Source organism: Trifolium pratense, linkage group LG2, assembly GCF_020283565.1.
Source record: "Trifolium pratense cultivar HEN17-A07 linkage group LG2, ARS_RC_1.1, whole genome shotgun sequence".
In the NCBI taxonomy this organism is placed as follows: domain Eukaryota; kingdom Viridiplantae; phylum Streptophyta; class Magnoliopsida; order Fabales; family Fabaceae; genus Trifolium; species Trifolium pratense.
The window spans coordinates 20,434,290-20,453,253 of record NC_060060.1 but is presented as its reverse complement, the minus strand read 5'-3'; the positions used below and the strand labels follow the sequence as shown (position 1 = coordinate 20,453,253).

The 18,964-nt window shown below is 32.1% G+C and overlaps 2 protein-coding genes across 3 annotated transcripts; one reads left to right on the top strand and one right to left on the bottom strand.

Annotated features, from left to right (window-relative positions):
• Positions 1–2,133: 2,133 nt before the first annotated feature.
• On the top strand, positions 2,134–6,434 carry LOC123910075 (AMSH-like ubiquitin thioesterase 2). Of its 2 annotated transcripts, none has more exons than XM_045961114.1 (8): positions 2,134–2,350; positions 3,941–4,104; positions 4,370–4,459; positions 5,005–5,067; positions 5,189–5,263; positions 5,465–5,527; positions 5,794–5,846; positions 6,112–6,434. In XM_045961114.1, the coding sequence occupies exons 3-8, from the start codon at positions 4,373–4,375 to the stop codon at positions 6,284–6,286; spliced, it is 516 nt and encodes a 171-aa protein (XP_045817070.1). In that variant the 5' UTR covers positions 2,134–2,350; positions 3,941–4,104; positions 4,370–4,372; the 3' UTR covers positions 6,287–6,434. The 2 variants fall into 2 exon arrangements, with proteins under 2 accessions (XP_045817070.1, XP_045817069.1); XM_045961113.1 differs by having other exon boundaries at positions 2,135–2,350; positions 3,803–4,104.
• Positions 6,435–9,416: 2,982 nt separating this feature from the next.
• Positions 9,417–10,172, bottom strand: LOC123904352. The gene has a single exon (XM_045954029.1). It carries the CDS (start codon positions 10,170–10,172, stop codon positions 9,417–9,419), a length of 756 nt encoding a protein of 251 aa, XP_045809985.1.
• Between the last annotated feature and the right edge of the window lie 8,792 nt (positions 10,173–18,964).

The following is an 18,964-nucleotide window of genomic DNA, read 5'->3' as shown; positions in this document are numbered from 1 at the left end:
TGAGTTAATAGCAGCTTTTGGTTTGTAATTGACACTACTTCCTTATCTCTATTTTTCAGTGTCAATCTGAATGAACATTTTGTTACATTGTTCTTAAGCCACAGGTAAAGGTGAAGATAAAACTTGCTTGCCAAACGTTATCTTAGTCCTAGTAATAAAAGAATATTTGTGAATGTGATTTGACCAATGCCAATTTTGTCTTGTAATGAATTTGATGATTTATGTTTGTATTTGCATTTTAAAGGGAGACTCATGTTTCTTTTTATTTTTTATATGGAGGAAGTGACAATTATTACTAAAAATTCATACATAATTTTAGATTATTATATTTAATATTTATAGAGACTTGGTAATTGTTTAATTGGTCAGAAATTAATGTATTCTAAGCTAGATTGTTAAAAAAGTTGCTTCAAATTTGCAAATTGTGCTTACTCAAGAAAACTTGCAAATTGTAAAGAGCAATGAAATTATTAGATAAAAAATTGTGGTGGGATTATACGTCATTAGTTTTTTTTTGACAATAGTAAACTTAATTTATTTCTTAATCAAATAGTTATCAATATAATGAAAAATCAAGTTGAAAATATAACGACTAGATAAAGAATAGGTTGTCCTTGTTAAAGAATGAACAACCATATTCGCTTGTCGCTCACTCGACCTCAAAAGTTGACACTAACAAAAGTAAAAACATAATGTGGGAAATTAATATACCAAATTTAGATGTTCCTCCTTGTCTAGATGAGATAGCATCAACAACGAATTTAGAGTCACTTTCCAATATGACATGTGATATGCCTCTTTGCATTACTTCACAAATTACTTCATTTAGTGTCATTACTTCTTCCTCCATTGTGTTGAATCTTCCTTGAATGAAGTTTGATCCCGCAAGAATAAATCGTCCTCGGTGGCCACGAATACACCAAGCCCATCCCGTAGCTCCAGTTGTGTCATAAAAGTTAGCGTCAACATCGCACTTCAAATAACCGGGACATGGTGTGGATACCATTGATGCACTCTATGGGTTGTATGTTGTTGCGTAACAGGTGTTGTGTGTTTTTCATTCCAAGCTTCCCTATTACACACATTCAAAGAATGTAAGTGTTTTTCATCTTCCGGCTCCGTTAAACATATTGTCCCAAGTAAGCCATCGGATTCATTTGGTATTATTACCACCACTCTACCAAAAAGTATTGATCATTTTTATCTATATCATTGATTAAAGAATCTTATAAAAGATATATAGTTGTATCATATGTCTAGTCCAGAACGGTGTACAAATATGATGAAATTAAAGAGATCGAAAGACTCATGTCTCTAAATTTATAAGAACATAAAATTTATTGATTAAATATACATAGTTTGTCAATTGAAACTGAACAAACAATGACAATGCAACAAGAAGAGAAAACAACACAACGTCGCACCAAGAAGATGAACAAAACAATGTTATACTAAGACGACAAAGGAAGAAAAAATTAAATACATGTGACACATTTGCTTTTACCCAAATTAAAAAAATGTTATAATGATTTTTATATATGGGTAAAAATATGAGTTTCATTAAATTTATGTGGAATTATATGTTTTTATATATAATTTAGTAAAATTTATTTGAATTTCAATTGATGAAAGAGTGTTGTTGAAGAAAATACAATAGTGTCTTAAAGGATTCTTCACCAATCATAATTTTCATATGTGATTATTCAAAACGTTTAACTTTATATAGAAGTGTTTGTGTAATTTTTTTTTTTAAATATCTATAATTTTTAATTTAATTGGTAGCAAATGCTGAAATTATTAAGTCAAATGTTTTTGGTCGAACTCTGACTCATTTTTCTTATAATCAACCAAAAACCATATATTAAAAACCAGCACTCTTAAAAACTTAAAAGTTTTTTATTTACATAGTACTTTTAAAACTCTTCCTAAAAAATTTTAAAGTCTCATATTTAATGTGCGCCTCGGCCATTCGATTAGCTTCTTATTCTAATTTCCTTATACACACTACACTACTCCTTTTTTTTTCTTCAATCAATCTAGAAATTTTACTTTTAAAAATTAATAAATGAAGTGTTTGGAGTTCGAACATATGTCATGTCCCTGAAATATCCTACGCTACTCCTATTTGATATGATGCAAATGGCACTATCTCTCTCATAAGTGGTATTTTAAGAATAGTGATAAGTTTTTATCTAACGTGGCTGTCGGCTTGAAATGTCATCATCCTCTTTTTCATTTTCATTGTTTTCACGGCAGACTCTCTCAAAGGACATGCATGCATCTCAATTCTCATCACCTGGATCATTCATTTTTCCTCTCAGAACAAAAATTTCAACATAACAATAACAAGGTAACAACAAATAATACTCTTCCTAGTTTATCTTATACTTGTAATTGTTTCCTACTTACTCTTTCTAGTAGTATTGCATGCTTTTTCTTTTTATGTTAAATGATGGTATAATATAATTATTGATTCTTGTACTAGCAATCAAATTGGTTCTGATCTGTGGGTTTGAATTATGTTGTTCATGAAGGGGTTATCCATTGGCTGGGGAAAATGAGGATTTTCTCTAAAATTAGGTGTATTGAACTTTAAAATTAATCTAATTGAGTCAATATAGGTTGGTCTAGTTGGTAATGAGTTGATTCATACCCTGCAAGGGCGTGACTTCAACTCCCGGTGTCAGTGTTAAGATCTTGTTGGTGGACAATACTATGTAAGTACTTTTGTAAATGCTCTTTGAGCCTTAAGGTTTTCCCCGGTCCTGGTGAGCCCCCGGGTTCCAACAAACCTCGACTTTTTAAAAAAATAATATTAATCTAATTGAGACAATATAGGTTGGTCCAGTTCGGAAGAAGTTGATTCATACCCTGCAAGGGCGTGACTTCAACTCCCGGTGTCAGTGTTAGAATCTTGTTGGTGGACAATATTTAAGTACTTTTGTAAGTGCTCTTTGAGTCTTAAGATTTTTCTTGGGGTCAATGTTAGGATCCTGTTGGTGGACAATATGTAAGTACTTTTTGAGCCTTAAGGTTTTCCCCGGCCCTGGTGAGCCCCCGGGATCCAACAAACCTGGACATTTTTTAATAAAAAAAATTAAATTAATTGATTGTTCGACTATTGATCTCCGGATTGTTTAAAAAGTCTAATGAAGAACAAGAAGTAAGTAATATGAATATCTTCTTTATTGATTGAAAGATAACTTGTGGCTCATCTTTCTTCCAGCCCCTCTAAAGGCAAAAGAAGAAAACAAATCCCCCTTTGCTCTCTGAAATATCTTTGGTACTTTATGCATATTCTTTTCATTTGGTAAACAAATTTTTTATATAGAACTACTTTGATAAACATATTAAAATGAGGGATCAAATGAATAAAAATCGAGATATTTCATTGGATCGAAGTCATGCTTAAGTCTAAGAATCATGGTTATCAATATCTTACAATACATGCGAGTTGTATCTCAATGTGCTTGTCTATTTTAGTCATAAATCTCGATTCATTTATGACTTATCCTGTGAATCACAACTTGGCCTAAGCTTTGTGTAGCCAACTGTTTCTTTTTTTTTTGTCATTTTGAAGTCATATATAAGATATCTTGTTTTTTTTGTGTTCGTCTCTTGGTTTTACTTGTACATGACATTTTAATAGACTATGTATCTTATGTTTCATAATGACATTTGATTCACGATATGAAAAATAGTTCATCCACATTTCACAATTTGAATATCGAATGGAAAACCATGCTAAGAATATAGATATTTAGGATACAAAATTAATTTGTTTTGTTTGGGTGGGATGCAGCTTAAGGGTCAATGATAAGGAAGCAGCTGGAATTTCATCATTCTAATTAGGAGATTTGAGTAGTACTTGGTGGTGCCAATTGAACTTATTTTTTTCAATCACTAATTTGTATTATGGAACTCCATAAATCCTTTTTAGATCATAAAGTAACCAAGTCCTCACCTTCGCCTGCCCTCTGCTGTGTGGAGACAGTGTCTCAAGATGAACAAAATTCTCATATTACAGCTTATAATTCAGGAGATGGATCCACAAACTCATATAATGAATCTTCTTCATCAAAGACCGTGCGCGATGTACATATTGTAAGAACCACTACTGCAAATCTTAAAATTATACAACAAATTTAAATTTTTTATTTTCGGTTTTACACTATGCAGCACCGACACTTTAAACTGAATGTATGTCAGTGTCCAACACCGAGACATGCAATACGTGTCCGGTGTATGTGCCATTGCTTCATAGGTTTTACAACATTGCAGGACTATTCCTGTATACAATTAGCCTCATTGAGGCCATGACTCTTGAAGATTATTAATGCTTAACAAGTGTTCGTTTCATATTTTCCAGTCAATGCGGTTAATGGAGGATTTTCTTGATCTTGCTAAAGAAAATACAGAAAAGGATCTGGAAACATGTGGTATACTTGGTGCCTTTCTTGTAAGAATCACTTTAAAACCATAAAGATTATTAAACTTGTTTGTACGATGAAGGCTTTACCGTTACTGATATTAGCTTTATCAGTTTGTGGCATTATTATCAGAAAATTTCCACAAAGAACATAACTCTATCATTAGGTCTTTCTATAGATTCATAATAAATGAGATTCATATCCTCACTTAATCTGTGTTGCAATTCTTTTTCTCCTCTCTTATTATGTATATACTCTTGTCATGTTCATTAATAATTTTTACAACTTTCTAAGTCTTCTAGATTTATTTGTTTTTTACTTAAATGTCATGCATGGTTGATTTTTAAGTACACAACATTGTAATATAGTGATTTAGTGCATATTTTAAATCTCGATGAGTTTAACCAAATCATGGTGGCGTGATTTTTCTGAAGCTCCAAAGTGTAGTTTTTAGCAAAACTACGGTAGGTAGCACACAATTATTCTTCCAAACTTACTATCATTCCCAACATATACTAAATTCTTTCTTGTAGTCTTTTAAATTTATATACGGAGATGTCTTTCAATTATCCAGGAGAAAGGAACCCTCTACATGACTACACTAATCATACCGAAGCAGGAATCGGCATCTAATTCAGTTAGTATCTGGTTTGAAATCTTACATTCTTTATGGCTTAGTTTTACATTATTTTAGCAGATTTTTTAGGTGGTCTTGATTTTATTACTGCTTGTTACTAACTTACGGCACTGTATTACAGTGTAATGCCACAAATGAGGAGGAAGTTTTCACAATTCTAAATGACAGATCCCTCTATCCTGTTGGATGGATCCATGTATGTTTTAGCTTTTTGCTATGTTATGACACTAGTTTTAGGTTTTTAGCACAAACTTCAATCATTGCTAAGATATGTTTATTTCGGTAGAAAATTACTACAAAATGTATACTAAGAGTTTGTATCCATTTTTTCCTATGTTATAGCAGTTCTTACTTGTTGACTTATATCTAACCCTTCGCTTTTTCTTAACATTTTTAGACGCACCCTTCTCAAAGTTGTTTCATGTCATCGGTGGATCTGCACACTCAATATTCCTACCAGGTGATTGATCCAAGTATAACAATTTCTTGTAAAAGCATTTCTTTGTTCCTCTATCATCAACTTCAAATCAGCATCTAAAGTCTTGTTATATCTCCTTTATGAAAACATGTTTTTTTCGTAGGCAAAATATATTGCATAACATATTATCCATTAAATCATAATTCCTATCGACGCCATGGTTTCATTAAGTAGTTGAAAAGTGTTCTAATTTTTTTTCTTTCTTTGCAGTCCAAATTTTTAACTTACAGTTTGGTGTCATTTTTCAGGCGATGATTCCTGAGGCATTTGCCATTGTATTGGCGCCAACTGATACCTCAAGGTCTTATAATTATCTTTCTTTTTTTAAAAAAAAAATTCCTTGTAGTTGCATCTAATTTGCATAATTAGGCAAAAAAATGGCTCTGAATGTACAATATTTTGAACAAATCCTGCTTAACTTTTCCTATAGAAGCAGAATGCTAAAGTTCTTTTACTAGCTTTTCTTGAACAACGATTTAAGCCTATCTGCTATGGTAATGCCGTGTTAAAAAAGAATTTCACTTGACGGATGCAACAGATTTACTAGTTATATGTTCTTTTTCCAGGAGCTGTGGACTCTTTCGCCTAACCGAACCTGATGGGATGAATATTCTGAAAAATTGCCCCGAGACGGGATTTCATCCACACAAAGAACCAGATAATGGAAGCCCTGTGTACGAGCACTGCTCCAATGTGTACAAAAACTCCAATCTAAGGTTTGAAATCTTTGATTTACGCTAAAATGACTCTGATTCGGCACATACTATCCCACGGCGGATGTATAGTATAATTACTGGAAACATATGTAATATTTACACATGAAAGAATAGTTCTGATATACATTTATTGTTACATTTGATTTAATGTAATAAGGTCAGTTTAGTACTTACCTCTTGGACATTCGTATTTATTTTGGATTGAAACTTTTCAAAATAAATTGAAAGTTGAATAACTTCAATGAAGATTTCTATGATTTCTAGCTTTTGATACACGAGAATCTACTCGTGAACTGCACTTCTTATATCACAGAAATGGGCAAACAATTGTAGTTAGTTGTATTCGATGAATGATCAATAAATTGTGACACTTTGTTCTGTCCATTAATCATTGACTAAACTATATTAACCTAACCGCATGCTTTGGGCTATAGCTAATATCCCAAGTTTGATTGCTAAAGTGATATTTGAGGTTGGTATTTAAAGGAGAATCAAATTATATCAGTAACTAGAATCAGCTATTTCAATGGGATATCAAAGTTTGATATCACACTTTTCTCTCTGTGTACATATTTCCTGTTTTTATAGTATTCTCGACCCTTTGCTCATGTGGAACATATATGTATGTAGAAATACAATAATTTATGAAGATACGCAACCAATTCGACATTCGATTATACCAGCTTCGAATGTCACTTCAAGCGTTTGCAGACCCCCTCTCCTTGTTCTGCTTTACTTGATCGAGAAGTTCACTGGTATAAAGGTGATCATGATACTTTGATGCATAATGTGGAATCCAAGAAAAACAGGTTTGGGGTTCTTGTGAGTAATTATGATGGAACTTTATTTTCAGTTCGGGTTTTATGAGAATATAGGTTGGTCAAATGTGCTTCATGCCGAGATGGCTTTCGAAAGGTCTCAAGTTGTGTTTGCAAGCTGACTTTCGAAAGGTCATATACTATTTTGATTCACTTCATGTAATGCAGTTAACAACTATGGGCACACATCGATTGCATCATTACGCTCATACGTTAGAGAGTATTAGATTATTACATGAAGAAGGATTTGAATTTTACCCTCAACCACATTCTTCGAGAGGGTAATGTTTGTGCAGATATTCTAACAAACTAGTAGTTAATTGTATTGAAACCTTGGTCATGATTCATGAGCCGCCTCCGTGTCTTTTCTCGGCCTTGTTAGTTGACGTTGTTGGTGTGTTTTTTATTAGGACTTAGTTTTCTTTTACCTTAGTTTCCTTTTTTTATCTCATGTAACAAAAAAACACATAGTTGAACCGGATTAACCATCAAATTTATTGACGAATTTGAGGTCAAAATTGTGTCAAATATAATTTTAACTTCGGAGAAACAAATACACATATTTAGAGCTAAAATTTACTACATCAGTGAGTAGAAACTAGAAACTCTCAACTTGAGTTAAGTTCTTATTCTTACTTTAATTTGCTGGCCATTGCTGCTGCTATTTTCATTTATGTCGCAGAGGGGTGGATCCACCGACGATTTGGACAGTTCATTCGTAATAATTGTGTTTCTGGTTGGAGCGGTGAAACCAAATCATCTTCACATTACACCATTAATTATTGTAGGTATCAGCATCTTGCCTTATACTCATTATCACACTAATACATGTTTTTTATTTTTGCGATAATCCTTTGATTTTTTGGGAAAGGGTATAATAATTCAGAGTTCGGCCGTGAAATAAGAGTCTGACTACGAATTGTTCCCACAAGAAATTAAACTCGAATTTTTCCGAACAATTAATCTAATGAGAGTTTATTAACCACCTGAGTTCAATGTCTTGATCATACTAACACATGTTTGACGATGAATGCAGTAATCGGAACAGATATTAGGCAGAAAAATGGTTAGCTGCCACATATGTACTATATGTTTGCTTTTTAAATATCACAGTGTCGCAGGTCGGCCATGAATAATATTGGATTCACTACTGCCAATTTTGGCCACATTCACGTATTCAGAACAATCGTGGTCGCTGAATTAAGATCGGATGGTCCAAATTACAATATAGATTCTAATTTATTTAAAATAAAATATCGAACTTGAAATTTAAACCATACAATTTCAATCGATATCACTATTGTTTTGAAGGCAATTTGGCAAAAATCTAACAGCATAGAATCATAATCCGAGATTTTATATATTTGAACTGAATTTACCAAATTCATCCCCATGTCGGGAACACACAATCCCAAGTTTTGTCACCTGTTTTGATGAACTAGTCATCTTGAAATTCTTCATATTCATAAAAAAGATTATGAAATATGGCATCCATAGAAAAGTAAGGGAGAAAAATTAAAATTGTATTATTTTTGAAAAATGTGAAAAAACTATAATTGTCGCAAATGTGAGCTTAAACTTTAACGAGTTAATCGTCCTGAGTTGAAGAAGAAGACATTTTTCACTAAACTCCACCCTAGTTAGGATGTATGTTCTTTTTCAACTTTAATGCCTCCTTTTTGTCCAAAAACAAACTATCCAAAAATATTTTCCTATAGAACATGAGAGATTATGAGCAATTCACAAGGAGAGAAGACAACTTTTAGATGAAGATAACCCACTTGGGTTGGTGCATTGGTATTGACTTGGGACTTGGGAGTGTGCTCATCTTGAGGTCTGAGGTTCGATTCTCTCTGGTGCCAATTTAGGAGGGCTAATTTAGCTTCTACAAAAAAAAACTTTTAGATGAAGATAGGGTCATAAACTATAAAGGGGTGTGGATAGCTAAGATCTCCCTTTTTTGGGTCAACTCTTGTATCTGATTTGATGAACATTGAGTCATACTTAATTCAATACTATATTATTTGTTTTCATTCAACAACCAAAAAGAAACAAAAAGAAAACTATTTTCAAATCTCTTCGTTTGTTCAAAAGAAAAGATATACATGCAATTGTTTAATCTTGGTTCTTAATCCTATTAATATATACTACATGCAACTATTTTGTGACTGAAAATGCTATATTATCAAGTATCAACAAATATATAATATATACATAAAATTTCATACGAATTTCAAAAGTTAGATCAATATATATTCATCAAACATTTACAACAACTAAATCAATAAAAGAACATGAATTCAATTACATGAACTCAAAATCATATAAAAAATATTCTCAATAAGGATGAACATTCCTACTCAATCCCAATCCATTTGTACTAGAAAAAAACCCAAACAATTCTTGCCTATATGGCAAATAAGATTTCCGTTTATCACTTTCCTTCCTCGCTTTACTCATCATATAATGTTTCTCATGTGCAGACGGCGTCGTTTTACCTTTCACCATTTTCACTTTCTTCACAACAACATTAACGTTCTTCGTTTCACTAGAACTCGTTTTCTCTACCTTCGCCGGATTCAAAAATACGAACGCGTCTTTTCCGTCACTGTTACTTCTTAATTTCGGATCGCGTAACTTCCATAGCTTAGATGATCCTGTTGAGTTACTCTTCACTGCTTTTTTTGGATTCCATTCGCAGTATGTTCCTTCCGCCGCCGCGGAACTCGACGAGGTTGCAGTTTCTGATGAAGAAACCGATTCAACGAAGATTTTTCTCACCGGTGAACGGTTTCCAGATTCGTTATCGTAATCGTCGGTGAAATGATCAAGATCCTGACCGAATATAGGAAAAATCGGACGAATCTGACCGTTATCGAATACATCGTCAGCGGAAATCGGTGAACCATCAGGATCTGCAAAAACGAAGGTAAACTCATCATCATCTTCATCTTCTTCTTCTACTTCATCTTCTTCGTGTTTAACTTCGTTTTCGTTTTCGATTTTCTCGTCTTCGATTCTAAGCTTTGCAAAGAAATCGTTTTCGAACTTTCCAGAAACCTCGCTGAGAGATGAAACTGAAACGCTTTGCATTGTGAATGAAAGCTTTTGCGTTTTTTTTTTTTTGGAGTAACTGAAAGATGAAAGAGTTATGTTTTATTTTTTTTGTTGTTGAGAAAGTGGTTGGAGTTGAAGATTGGTGAGGAGTAAAATGAGAAGGTTGTTAGGTATTTATATGTGTGAGTTGAGGAGGCTATTAAAAAAAGAGTTATGTTTGATTTTTTATTTGGTCTTCTGAATAATTTTCTAGTGAAAAAGGGATTTTTCCTTTATTGAATAGATAGATTCACACGTTTTGTATGTTCAAACTGTTGAAGCGGAGAAGTTTCGTTTCACCTTCGAGAAGTGAAGTTCCTTGGCAATAACGGCTTGAAATTAAGAAAGTGATTTTTCGTGTTGGTGAAGGAATATAAATAAATAATTAAGATTGTAAAACAAAATGAGAGAGAAAATGTGTGAGAAATAAAATTATTTAAAAATTTCATCTAGAATAATGCTGAAATTAATGAGTATTAAAATATGATTTATTGAGTTGGTGTGGGATTAAAAAAAGCATGAGCATAATAGTTTACGTCATGGGTTATCTAATGGATTATGATATGGTCGTGGTTGAAGATCTCATTGATGACTTGGTAAATAAGTGTGGGTGCACACTTGTTAACACTTGTGAATTATGTAACTGATAAGTATAAGTACTTAAATAAAGATGAACACCAATACACATATTATATAGATATGTACCGGGACACGCTTACGTGAATGATTGTATTTGGTTAAAAACAATTTCTGAAAAGTTCATACTATTTGTGAATTAATTATAATTACTCACCTTAACAAATGTACTGATACATATCCACATAATATGTGTACCGAAAAATTTCTCTTAAATAAATTGAATAGTATAAAGGTTACTTTGAGTTTGATCCAATTTTTTAGGGGTTTAAACCTACTTTAAAATTAAAGTTAAAATAACATAAAAGTTGTTTAGTGCACTTTTGTAATGTGTTCTGGTTGTTTTTTTTTATAAGAAAAAGTATTATACTATAAAAGAAAGTACAAAGGGTATTTCAATCAATACAAGAAAAAGTTTTAGATGTTTTTAAGATAATCTAAAGTAGTATATCAATTGGTATATGAATAATATAAATTTCTTTCACTCCTACTAACAAACCAAAACCAAGAAAAGTGTTTAACCCTATTCAGTATCCACTACATTTCTTAGAACGATTGTAGCACACCAAACCAATTGTCTCACCTACTTAAATTTGCTAGCTTTAAGGGGTTCGCCAAAAGCAATGAAGTGCGCCGATCCAACTTCTTGCGTAGCAGCACAAAAGTCGAGTCAGGCATAAATAGCGTTCCATAAGCTACAAGCCAACGGACATTCGAAAAAAAGATGCGTGACTTTCCGATATGCACTAGTATAACACACAAAACTTATTAATAACATCAGTTATGATCCCTTTATTAAATAGTTCCTCCATCGTGGTCAATTTGTTACACAATAAGTGTCAGCCAAAAACATATATTTGGTGGTGATTCTTTTCATTAATAAATTGAATTTGGATGAACTGAAATAAACTGAGATTTAAATCAATGTTAGACGTTTTGTAAAAAAAAAAAAAAAATCAATGCTAGACGTTTGAATTAGACTTTTTTTTATTGATAGATGAAATTACAAAGCCATTGAAAACCCACACACACAAAGTGGAGTGATCGGAGTTCGAACTCCGATCAAGACGTCCGACACTAGCAATTTCGACATTTTCTGTCAGTTGAGCTAGAATTTGTGAACATTAGACATTATTTTTTATGGGATGCATAATTGAACCATATCGCTTAAATATGGTCTTGTTTGGATATCGAATTTTAAGATTTCTATCCGTTCTGTTTCACTCTCAGATAGTACATAAGACATATTATGATATTGTTTGTTTTAGACCAAAAGCGCACCTCTGCCTTTGTAAAAGGCCTTTTGATAGGTTCAAGAATGTAAATGTTATATATAAACTATAATTAATCTTGATTTCTAAATTATGTAAGAGTTTTAGGTGTAGAATACTATTGTATGTTCGTTTGTCCAACCAAATTTTTATATGTTAGATTGAAATAACCAGATTAAACTGGTGGTAAAAAAAAGGTTAGATTGAAATTTGTTTACATCTAAAATTTCATTATCCAAAAATTCGTAATCTTCAAATAGTTCAATATTTTGTATTCAATATAACAAATAATAGAAGAATTAAATGAAAAACTAAAGAGAATGAGATGGTGTTACTTTCTTTCAAATTTATAGATCAAATAGAAGAGAAAATCATCGACCACTAGCAAGGGACACCATCTCATTCTCTTCTATTTGATCAATTATTATTTAATATTTTGATATCAGGACAAAAGTTATATTGATTCTATTTCTATATTTAGAAAGAGAAAAAAAAAAAGTATCATGCAATGAATAAGGTTTTCTTTGACTAAATGCACTATTAATATATTTTGTTTTGAGTGAGTATTTTTAAAATATCAATTTTTTATAATTTTTACTAATAGAGAATTAAATATATTTGTAATCAAAATTATGCATTGACAAACATATATGATTAATGAGGTCTTATATTTTGGGATTAACGGTGTAGTTGGCTTAAGCCTAGTTAAGAACAGAAGACCCAAATCGTTAGTCTCATATGCAATGGAGTAGTATCTATTAAAATACAGATTATAAGTAGTATCGCAGAATCGTGAATATTGAATGTGAATGTAGACAAGCACGTGTAGATGGGATTTGATTCTCATTTCTTGGTAGCCAAGCCCAACGCTGACCTATTAAACTTCAACGAATCAATAGTTCTCCTAATCCATGTTTTGACTCACGTATTTCCAAGTTCAGCAACCCCTAACTTTGTTGACTTTCAAAGATTTATCTTGTTTATTACTCCCTCCGTCCCAAAAAGAATGACCCATTTTGAATATATGCACTATTCATATATATTGTTTTGACCATATTTTTCTACTAATAAATAAAAATAAATATTAACATATAAGATGTTGTTAGATTCGTCTCGATGAGTATTTTCAAAATATCAATTTTTTATAATTTTTACTATTATACAATTAAAGATATTAGTCGCCAAAGTTATGCATTGGCATGCGTGTTTCGGTCAACTGGGTCATTCTTTTTGGGACGGAGGGAGTAAGCCATTTTTAATTAATGTTAAGTATCGCTATCAGTATAAAATTAAATCTGCACGAATCAGCTCACTAATCACGTGGGACCAATCAAGGGATGGTACCGGGAGTCGATTATCTCCCGTTAGCAGTTTTCTTGTGAGATTATGCCTTCCAATAAAAAATTTAAAAAATACAAAAAGAAGACAAGGAGAATTTAACATCTCACATCTGTGATTAAAATTAGAGAAAATTAAGTAAATAATACACTGTAGGGGATCCTTCTCCATAGTAGTAGTAATGGATAGTGTATGAATAGGGTATTTTGAATTCGTGCATATACCAAGCAGTTTTATATACTTTTGAAAATACTTTTAAAATCAATTATAAGGAAACAAAATGGTTAAATTACGCCTTAGTTGATCAAGAGGTGTTTGGTAAATGGTTTTTTCTAATTAACCCTCACATAAATTGAGGGTAGGTGCCCTATGATGATGTGGCACCAATGAAATTCATCCACATTTATTTAAGTCAAACATAATTAATTTTTTACCACAAAGTAATTTAGACTACTTTTATTTTCATTTAATTATATTTTATGTATTATATTCTATGAATTTATATTTTGGACCTAATTACTTTTGATTTGTTTGCTTCTTCTTCAAATTGTATTACGTCTCAAACAACTTTCTTCTTCGCATAAAAAAAAAAGTTTTTTTCTTATCGTCAAAAAACTTTCTTCTTCTTCTTAATGCTTTCAATCTCTGCCGCAGCCTCCACCACCGTCATGTTAGCATTTTACGGCTCCTCCGCTTTTGTGTTATCCGATGTCAATCTTTACTGCAGCCTTCGCCGCCGATCTACCGGATTTCTTCAAGATTCTAAAACTTATGATTTTCAATTTCTTAGATGTTATGTTTTTAGCGTATTTTTTCCTGTTTTTTTTTCCTTATTTTTTCCTGTTATGTCATAGAATGTGATTCCTATTCATCGTCATTTTGTTTTTGTTTTCTTTGGTTGTCCATATCGGGAAAAAATTGAAAACAAAATAGTTTAGAGAAGACAAAACGAAATTAGGAGAATGTAATCAAGAAAATTGATCCACTTGATTGGCCACTGAGTTAAGAAGAATTTGATTTATGATTGTTGACTAATAAGGAATATGATTCAATATTTATTACTATATTATTGAAAATTCAAAACTCAAATGAATCAAATTAATTGCACTATGTAATGGGTTACAATGAGTAAACCGTCAAATACCCCCTTAAAATTTTAAAATTCGTCAAATACCTCATGAAATTTGGAAATAGGCAAATACCCCTTGAAATTTTAAAAAGTCAATCAAATTGCCCCCTTGTACTACCAGTCAAAGTCCACGCCAGGGGGCAATTTGATTGACTTTTTAAAATTTCAGGAGGGGTATTTGCATATTTCTAAATTTCATGGGATATTTGATGAATTTAAAATTTCAAGGGGTATTTCACAATTTACTCGGGTTACAATATGCAATAGACACGGGTTTTGTAAGGAATGATCTAGTAATAAATAAAAATTATTTGTTTTGCCTTTCCATAAAAGGAAATAGAGACTAGGTATATCAAGTAACGTACTCTTAAACTTGTTTAGGGTTTAGCTGATCAGAAGTAAAAATATAAATAGTTCATCCGAACTAAAAGAAAGGTCGGACCATTGTCGAAAAACAATCACACAGAAGCTTGATCGATCACAAGCAGTGTTTTAAAAACCGGACCGGACCGGCCGGTCGAACCGGTTGAACCAGAAACCGGAGGTAAACCGGTCTGGTCTGATTGTTGGACCGGACATGCTAATGAACCGGTGGAAACCGGAATGAACCGGTGGAAACCGGAAAAACCGGTGAACCGGCGGTTTTTTGAACCGGCCGGTTTATTTGCGGGCAGATTTTTTAAATTTTTTTTATGCTTTTTTTTTTTACGTTTTTTTTTTCCTTTCTTTCTATTTTTTTTCTTTCTTTTGTACGTTTTTTTTTTTTTGTTACGGTAAACAACAAGCAGAACGGATGAAATTGTTTTGAAACGAAACAAATTTCACTTGATATCCAAAGCATAACAAGAAGTAACATTGGATAGGGCAAAACTAATAACAATAGAAAAGAAACAAATGCTTGCTCAAAATTATTAACCCATTTGAATATTCCAAGAAGAAAGTAACAATATCATCCCATGAACTGAAATCCATAGATCAATCACCGAAAAGGTCTAACCTTGGCTAACAAAATCAATATTAGGCATGTTTGAAAGAAGAAAAAAAAATCAGTAAGATGAAAGAAAGACAGAGAGAGAGAGAGAAAAGAAGAAAGAAAAGAAAGAACAAAGATCTGGCTAAATAGTGAGGAGAAAAGAATCAAAGAAAAGAGAAAAAAGAAAGAAAAAACGTAACAGATGGAGGAAGAGAGAAGATAGAGCGGTTGTGCAAGTAGGTTGTGTAATAGGAGTAATGAAATTTCAATTTTAGGGTTATAGCTTTTATTTGGGCTTTTGGGTCAACAAAACTAGGTAAATTAATAGCTCAAAATATTATAAAAAGACTACTTTTCTTTTTAACCAAATAAAAATAAATCAAGTATATTTGACATACAATTTTTTTTGGTAAGATATACAATTATTATTTATTCTTTTAAAACCTATAAACATAATTTATTTGTATATGACATTCTTTATATAAAAATTTATTTATTATTATTAGTGGTATATGTCCTTGTTTTATAGAATTTATGGCATTCTTTTTATGAAATTTTCAAATTTTCATATTTTTATACTTTTTTAAAGACCGAGTTATCTGATTCAACCGGTTTAATAACTATATAGTCTTATCATAGAGACCGGTTCATTCCATCGGTTTAATCCGGTTTAATCCGGTTTGTCATGCGGTTCGACCAGTGACCCGGTGGTTCGACCAATGAACCAGTGACCCAGTACCCTCGCCGGTTCGATGACCGGTCCGGTTTTTAAAACACTGATCACAAGTGCGGTTTACCTAAAATTTATCCGATCAAAATGAAAAGGTTCGACTATTTTATGAAGACGAACTAACTCTTGAACTTGTTTAGGGTTTAGGGTTTAACTATTGATCATAAGTAAAAATTGAAATAGTTCATCTGAACTAAAAGAAAGGTCGGACCATTGTCGCAAAACAATCACACAGAAGCTTGATCGATCACAAGTGCGGTCTACATGAAATTTATCCTATCAAAATGAAAAGGTTCAACTATTTTAGGAAGACGAACTAATTCTTGAACTTGTTTAGAAGTAAAAATATAAATAGTTCATCTGAACTAAAAGAAAGGTCGGACCATTGTCGGAAAACATACACACGGGAGCTCGCCCGATCACAAGTGCGGTCTACATGAAATTTATCCGATCAAAATGAAAAGGTTCGACTATTATAAGAAGACGAACTTTAATTTTCCAAATATATAAATCTTTTACGGTTTCGACTACTCCTAAATATTTGGAATTTACATGAGTGACTTAGATAGTTAACAATTTTTTTTTCTAAAACGACAAGTAATTTGAAACGGAGGGAGTATTTACACCGGAATAGCATAAATTATTTGATTTGATTTTTTTTGAAGCATTAATTGATTTCATTTAATAAATGTACAAGTGGAATTGTATATTTAAATTAGAGATATTAGTTTTTTTTTCTTTGTTGTTTTTGTTCTCTTATTATTTTTATTTAAACTAACATTGATATATATTTATTTTTTCGAGCCTATAACATTGATTTTTTTTTTTACTAATAACATTGATATTTTAGAATCAATATATAATGTTTAGAAACAAGCATTCAATGATCAAATTAATTCTAATTATATTTACACATAGTCTAAAATATAATTAAAGAAAACTAGTAACATAAAATATAATTAATTGAAAATAAAAGTAGTCAAAATAATTTATGGTAAAAAATTAATTATGTTTGACTTAAATACACATGGATGAATTTCATTGGTGTCACATCAGCATAGGGTAACTACCCTCAATTTATGTGAAGGTAGAGAAGTAGTCACCTTAGTAAATATGACAAAGTTAATAGTCAACTTTGAGACGGTAAAATTTTAGTTGTTTGGAAGTGAAGTTAAAAGTAAAATATTTCTTTTACTATTATTTTAATGACAACGTGATCGTTTTGGTTTATATGAGTGACTTTACTTTGTAATTAATTATTTTGTTTTTGATGAAATTTATATCTTCGTCTTTATATATTTTGTTCATTGATCGTTATTAATATTTTATATTATTTTTCTTTGGCCTTTGCATCAAAAAATTATTTAATAACCAATATAGTGTGATATAAGTGGTAGACACTTGAGTTATTTAATCATTTGGTCATGAGTTCGATCTTCAGCCGGTGCGTATGAAGAAGCATCTGTTGGGAGATGTCAACCCCTTAAATGGATCTCAATTATCTCGAGGGGATTAGTCTCTACAGTTGCGCGCAGAGAACACCTTTGATTTGCCAAAAAACCATTTAATATATGCAATCTCAATAAAATATTAGTCCATTCTTTAAATTAGTCTTCATGACAAATTAATTGAGTAATTGAAAATATAGAAAGTTAAATTAAATTACGGAAGGTAGGGAGGACGCGATTCGATCCCCCGCAACTGCGATCAGGAGGGGGCTGGAACCACTTGATGTCATAACTGACCCTCGAACCAGATTCAACTGGTGGTGAAAAAAAAATTATGGAATTTTAAAATACTTTTATCGACATTATGAAATTGGTGATTTAGCCATCCGCTCGCTAAGATCTTTGACAACTAATCCTCTCGAAGAGATCTTAAGTCAATATACACGACATCAAGGCATGCTCACTTTTTAAAGTCTGACATTAAGACATTTTAACCTTTTCAAGCTCGGCAACATGAATCTAACAACGAAGCAACTTCAAGTCATCACTCTATTGCATGAGACTAACGACTTGAGTGTCTTATGTTCTTAACTAGGCCTGAGCCAAACTTGGCGTCGAGCTCGGCCCATTTACACGCTGGCCTAGAGCCACACGTTCCTTCCCAACAACCACAAAGGTCTGAAATTCTATAACGATCGACATCAAAATGATTGACATTTATAATATATGATATTTATTGTCAATCATGACTTTTCAGCCGTTATTATGACAACCATCAATGTCAAGGCCGCGAGATTCACTCTCACATTGATGTCCTTTAATTTGCATTGGAGACTACATATACCCTTCTCATGCCGAACATTGAGTTGAACGTCAGAATGTGTTGTGTACATTCCCTCCTTCGCAATCACCTAACATTCTCCAACAACAATCCTTCTGATATGGCAAGATCAATATCATTGTAACTAGAGGTGGGAACAGGCCAGATCGGCCTACCGGGTCTTAAGGCCTAGCCTACATAGGCTTAAGCTAGATCAACTTATTTCTTTAAATAGAGCACGCCCGTGCTTTTTTATAAGCTTATTTAGGGTGTGTTTGGTAACACAAATAAGCTAGCTTATAGCTTATTATATGAGCTTATAAGCTTGTTTCAAAAAATTAGAGATGTTTGGTAACAAGCTTTTTGTACTAGCTTATAGATTTTTTTCAGATGCTATTTCAAGTAGCATTTGAGCTTATAGCTTTTTACACTTTATTCCATTTT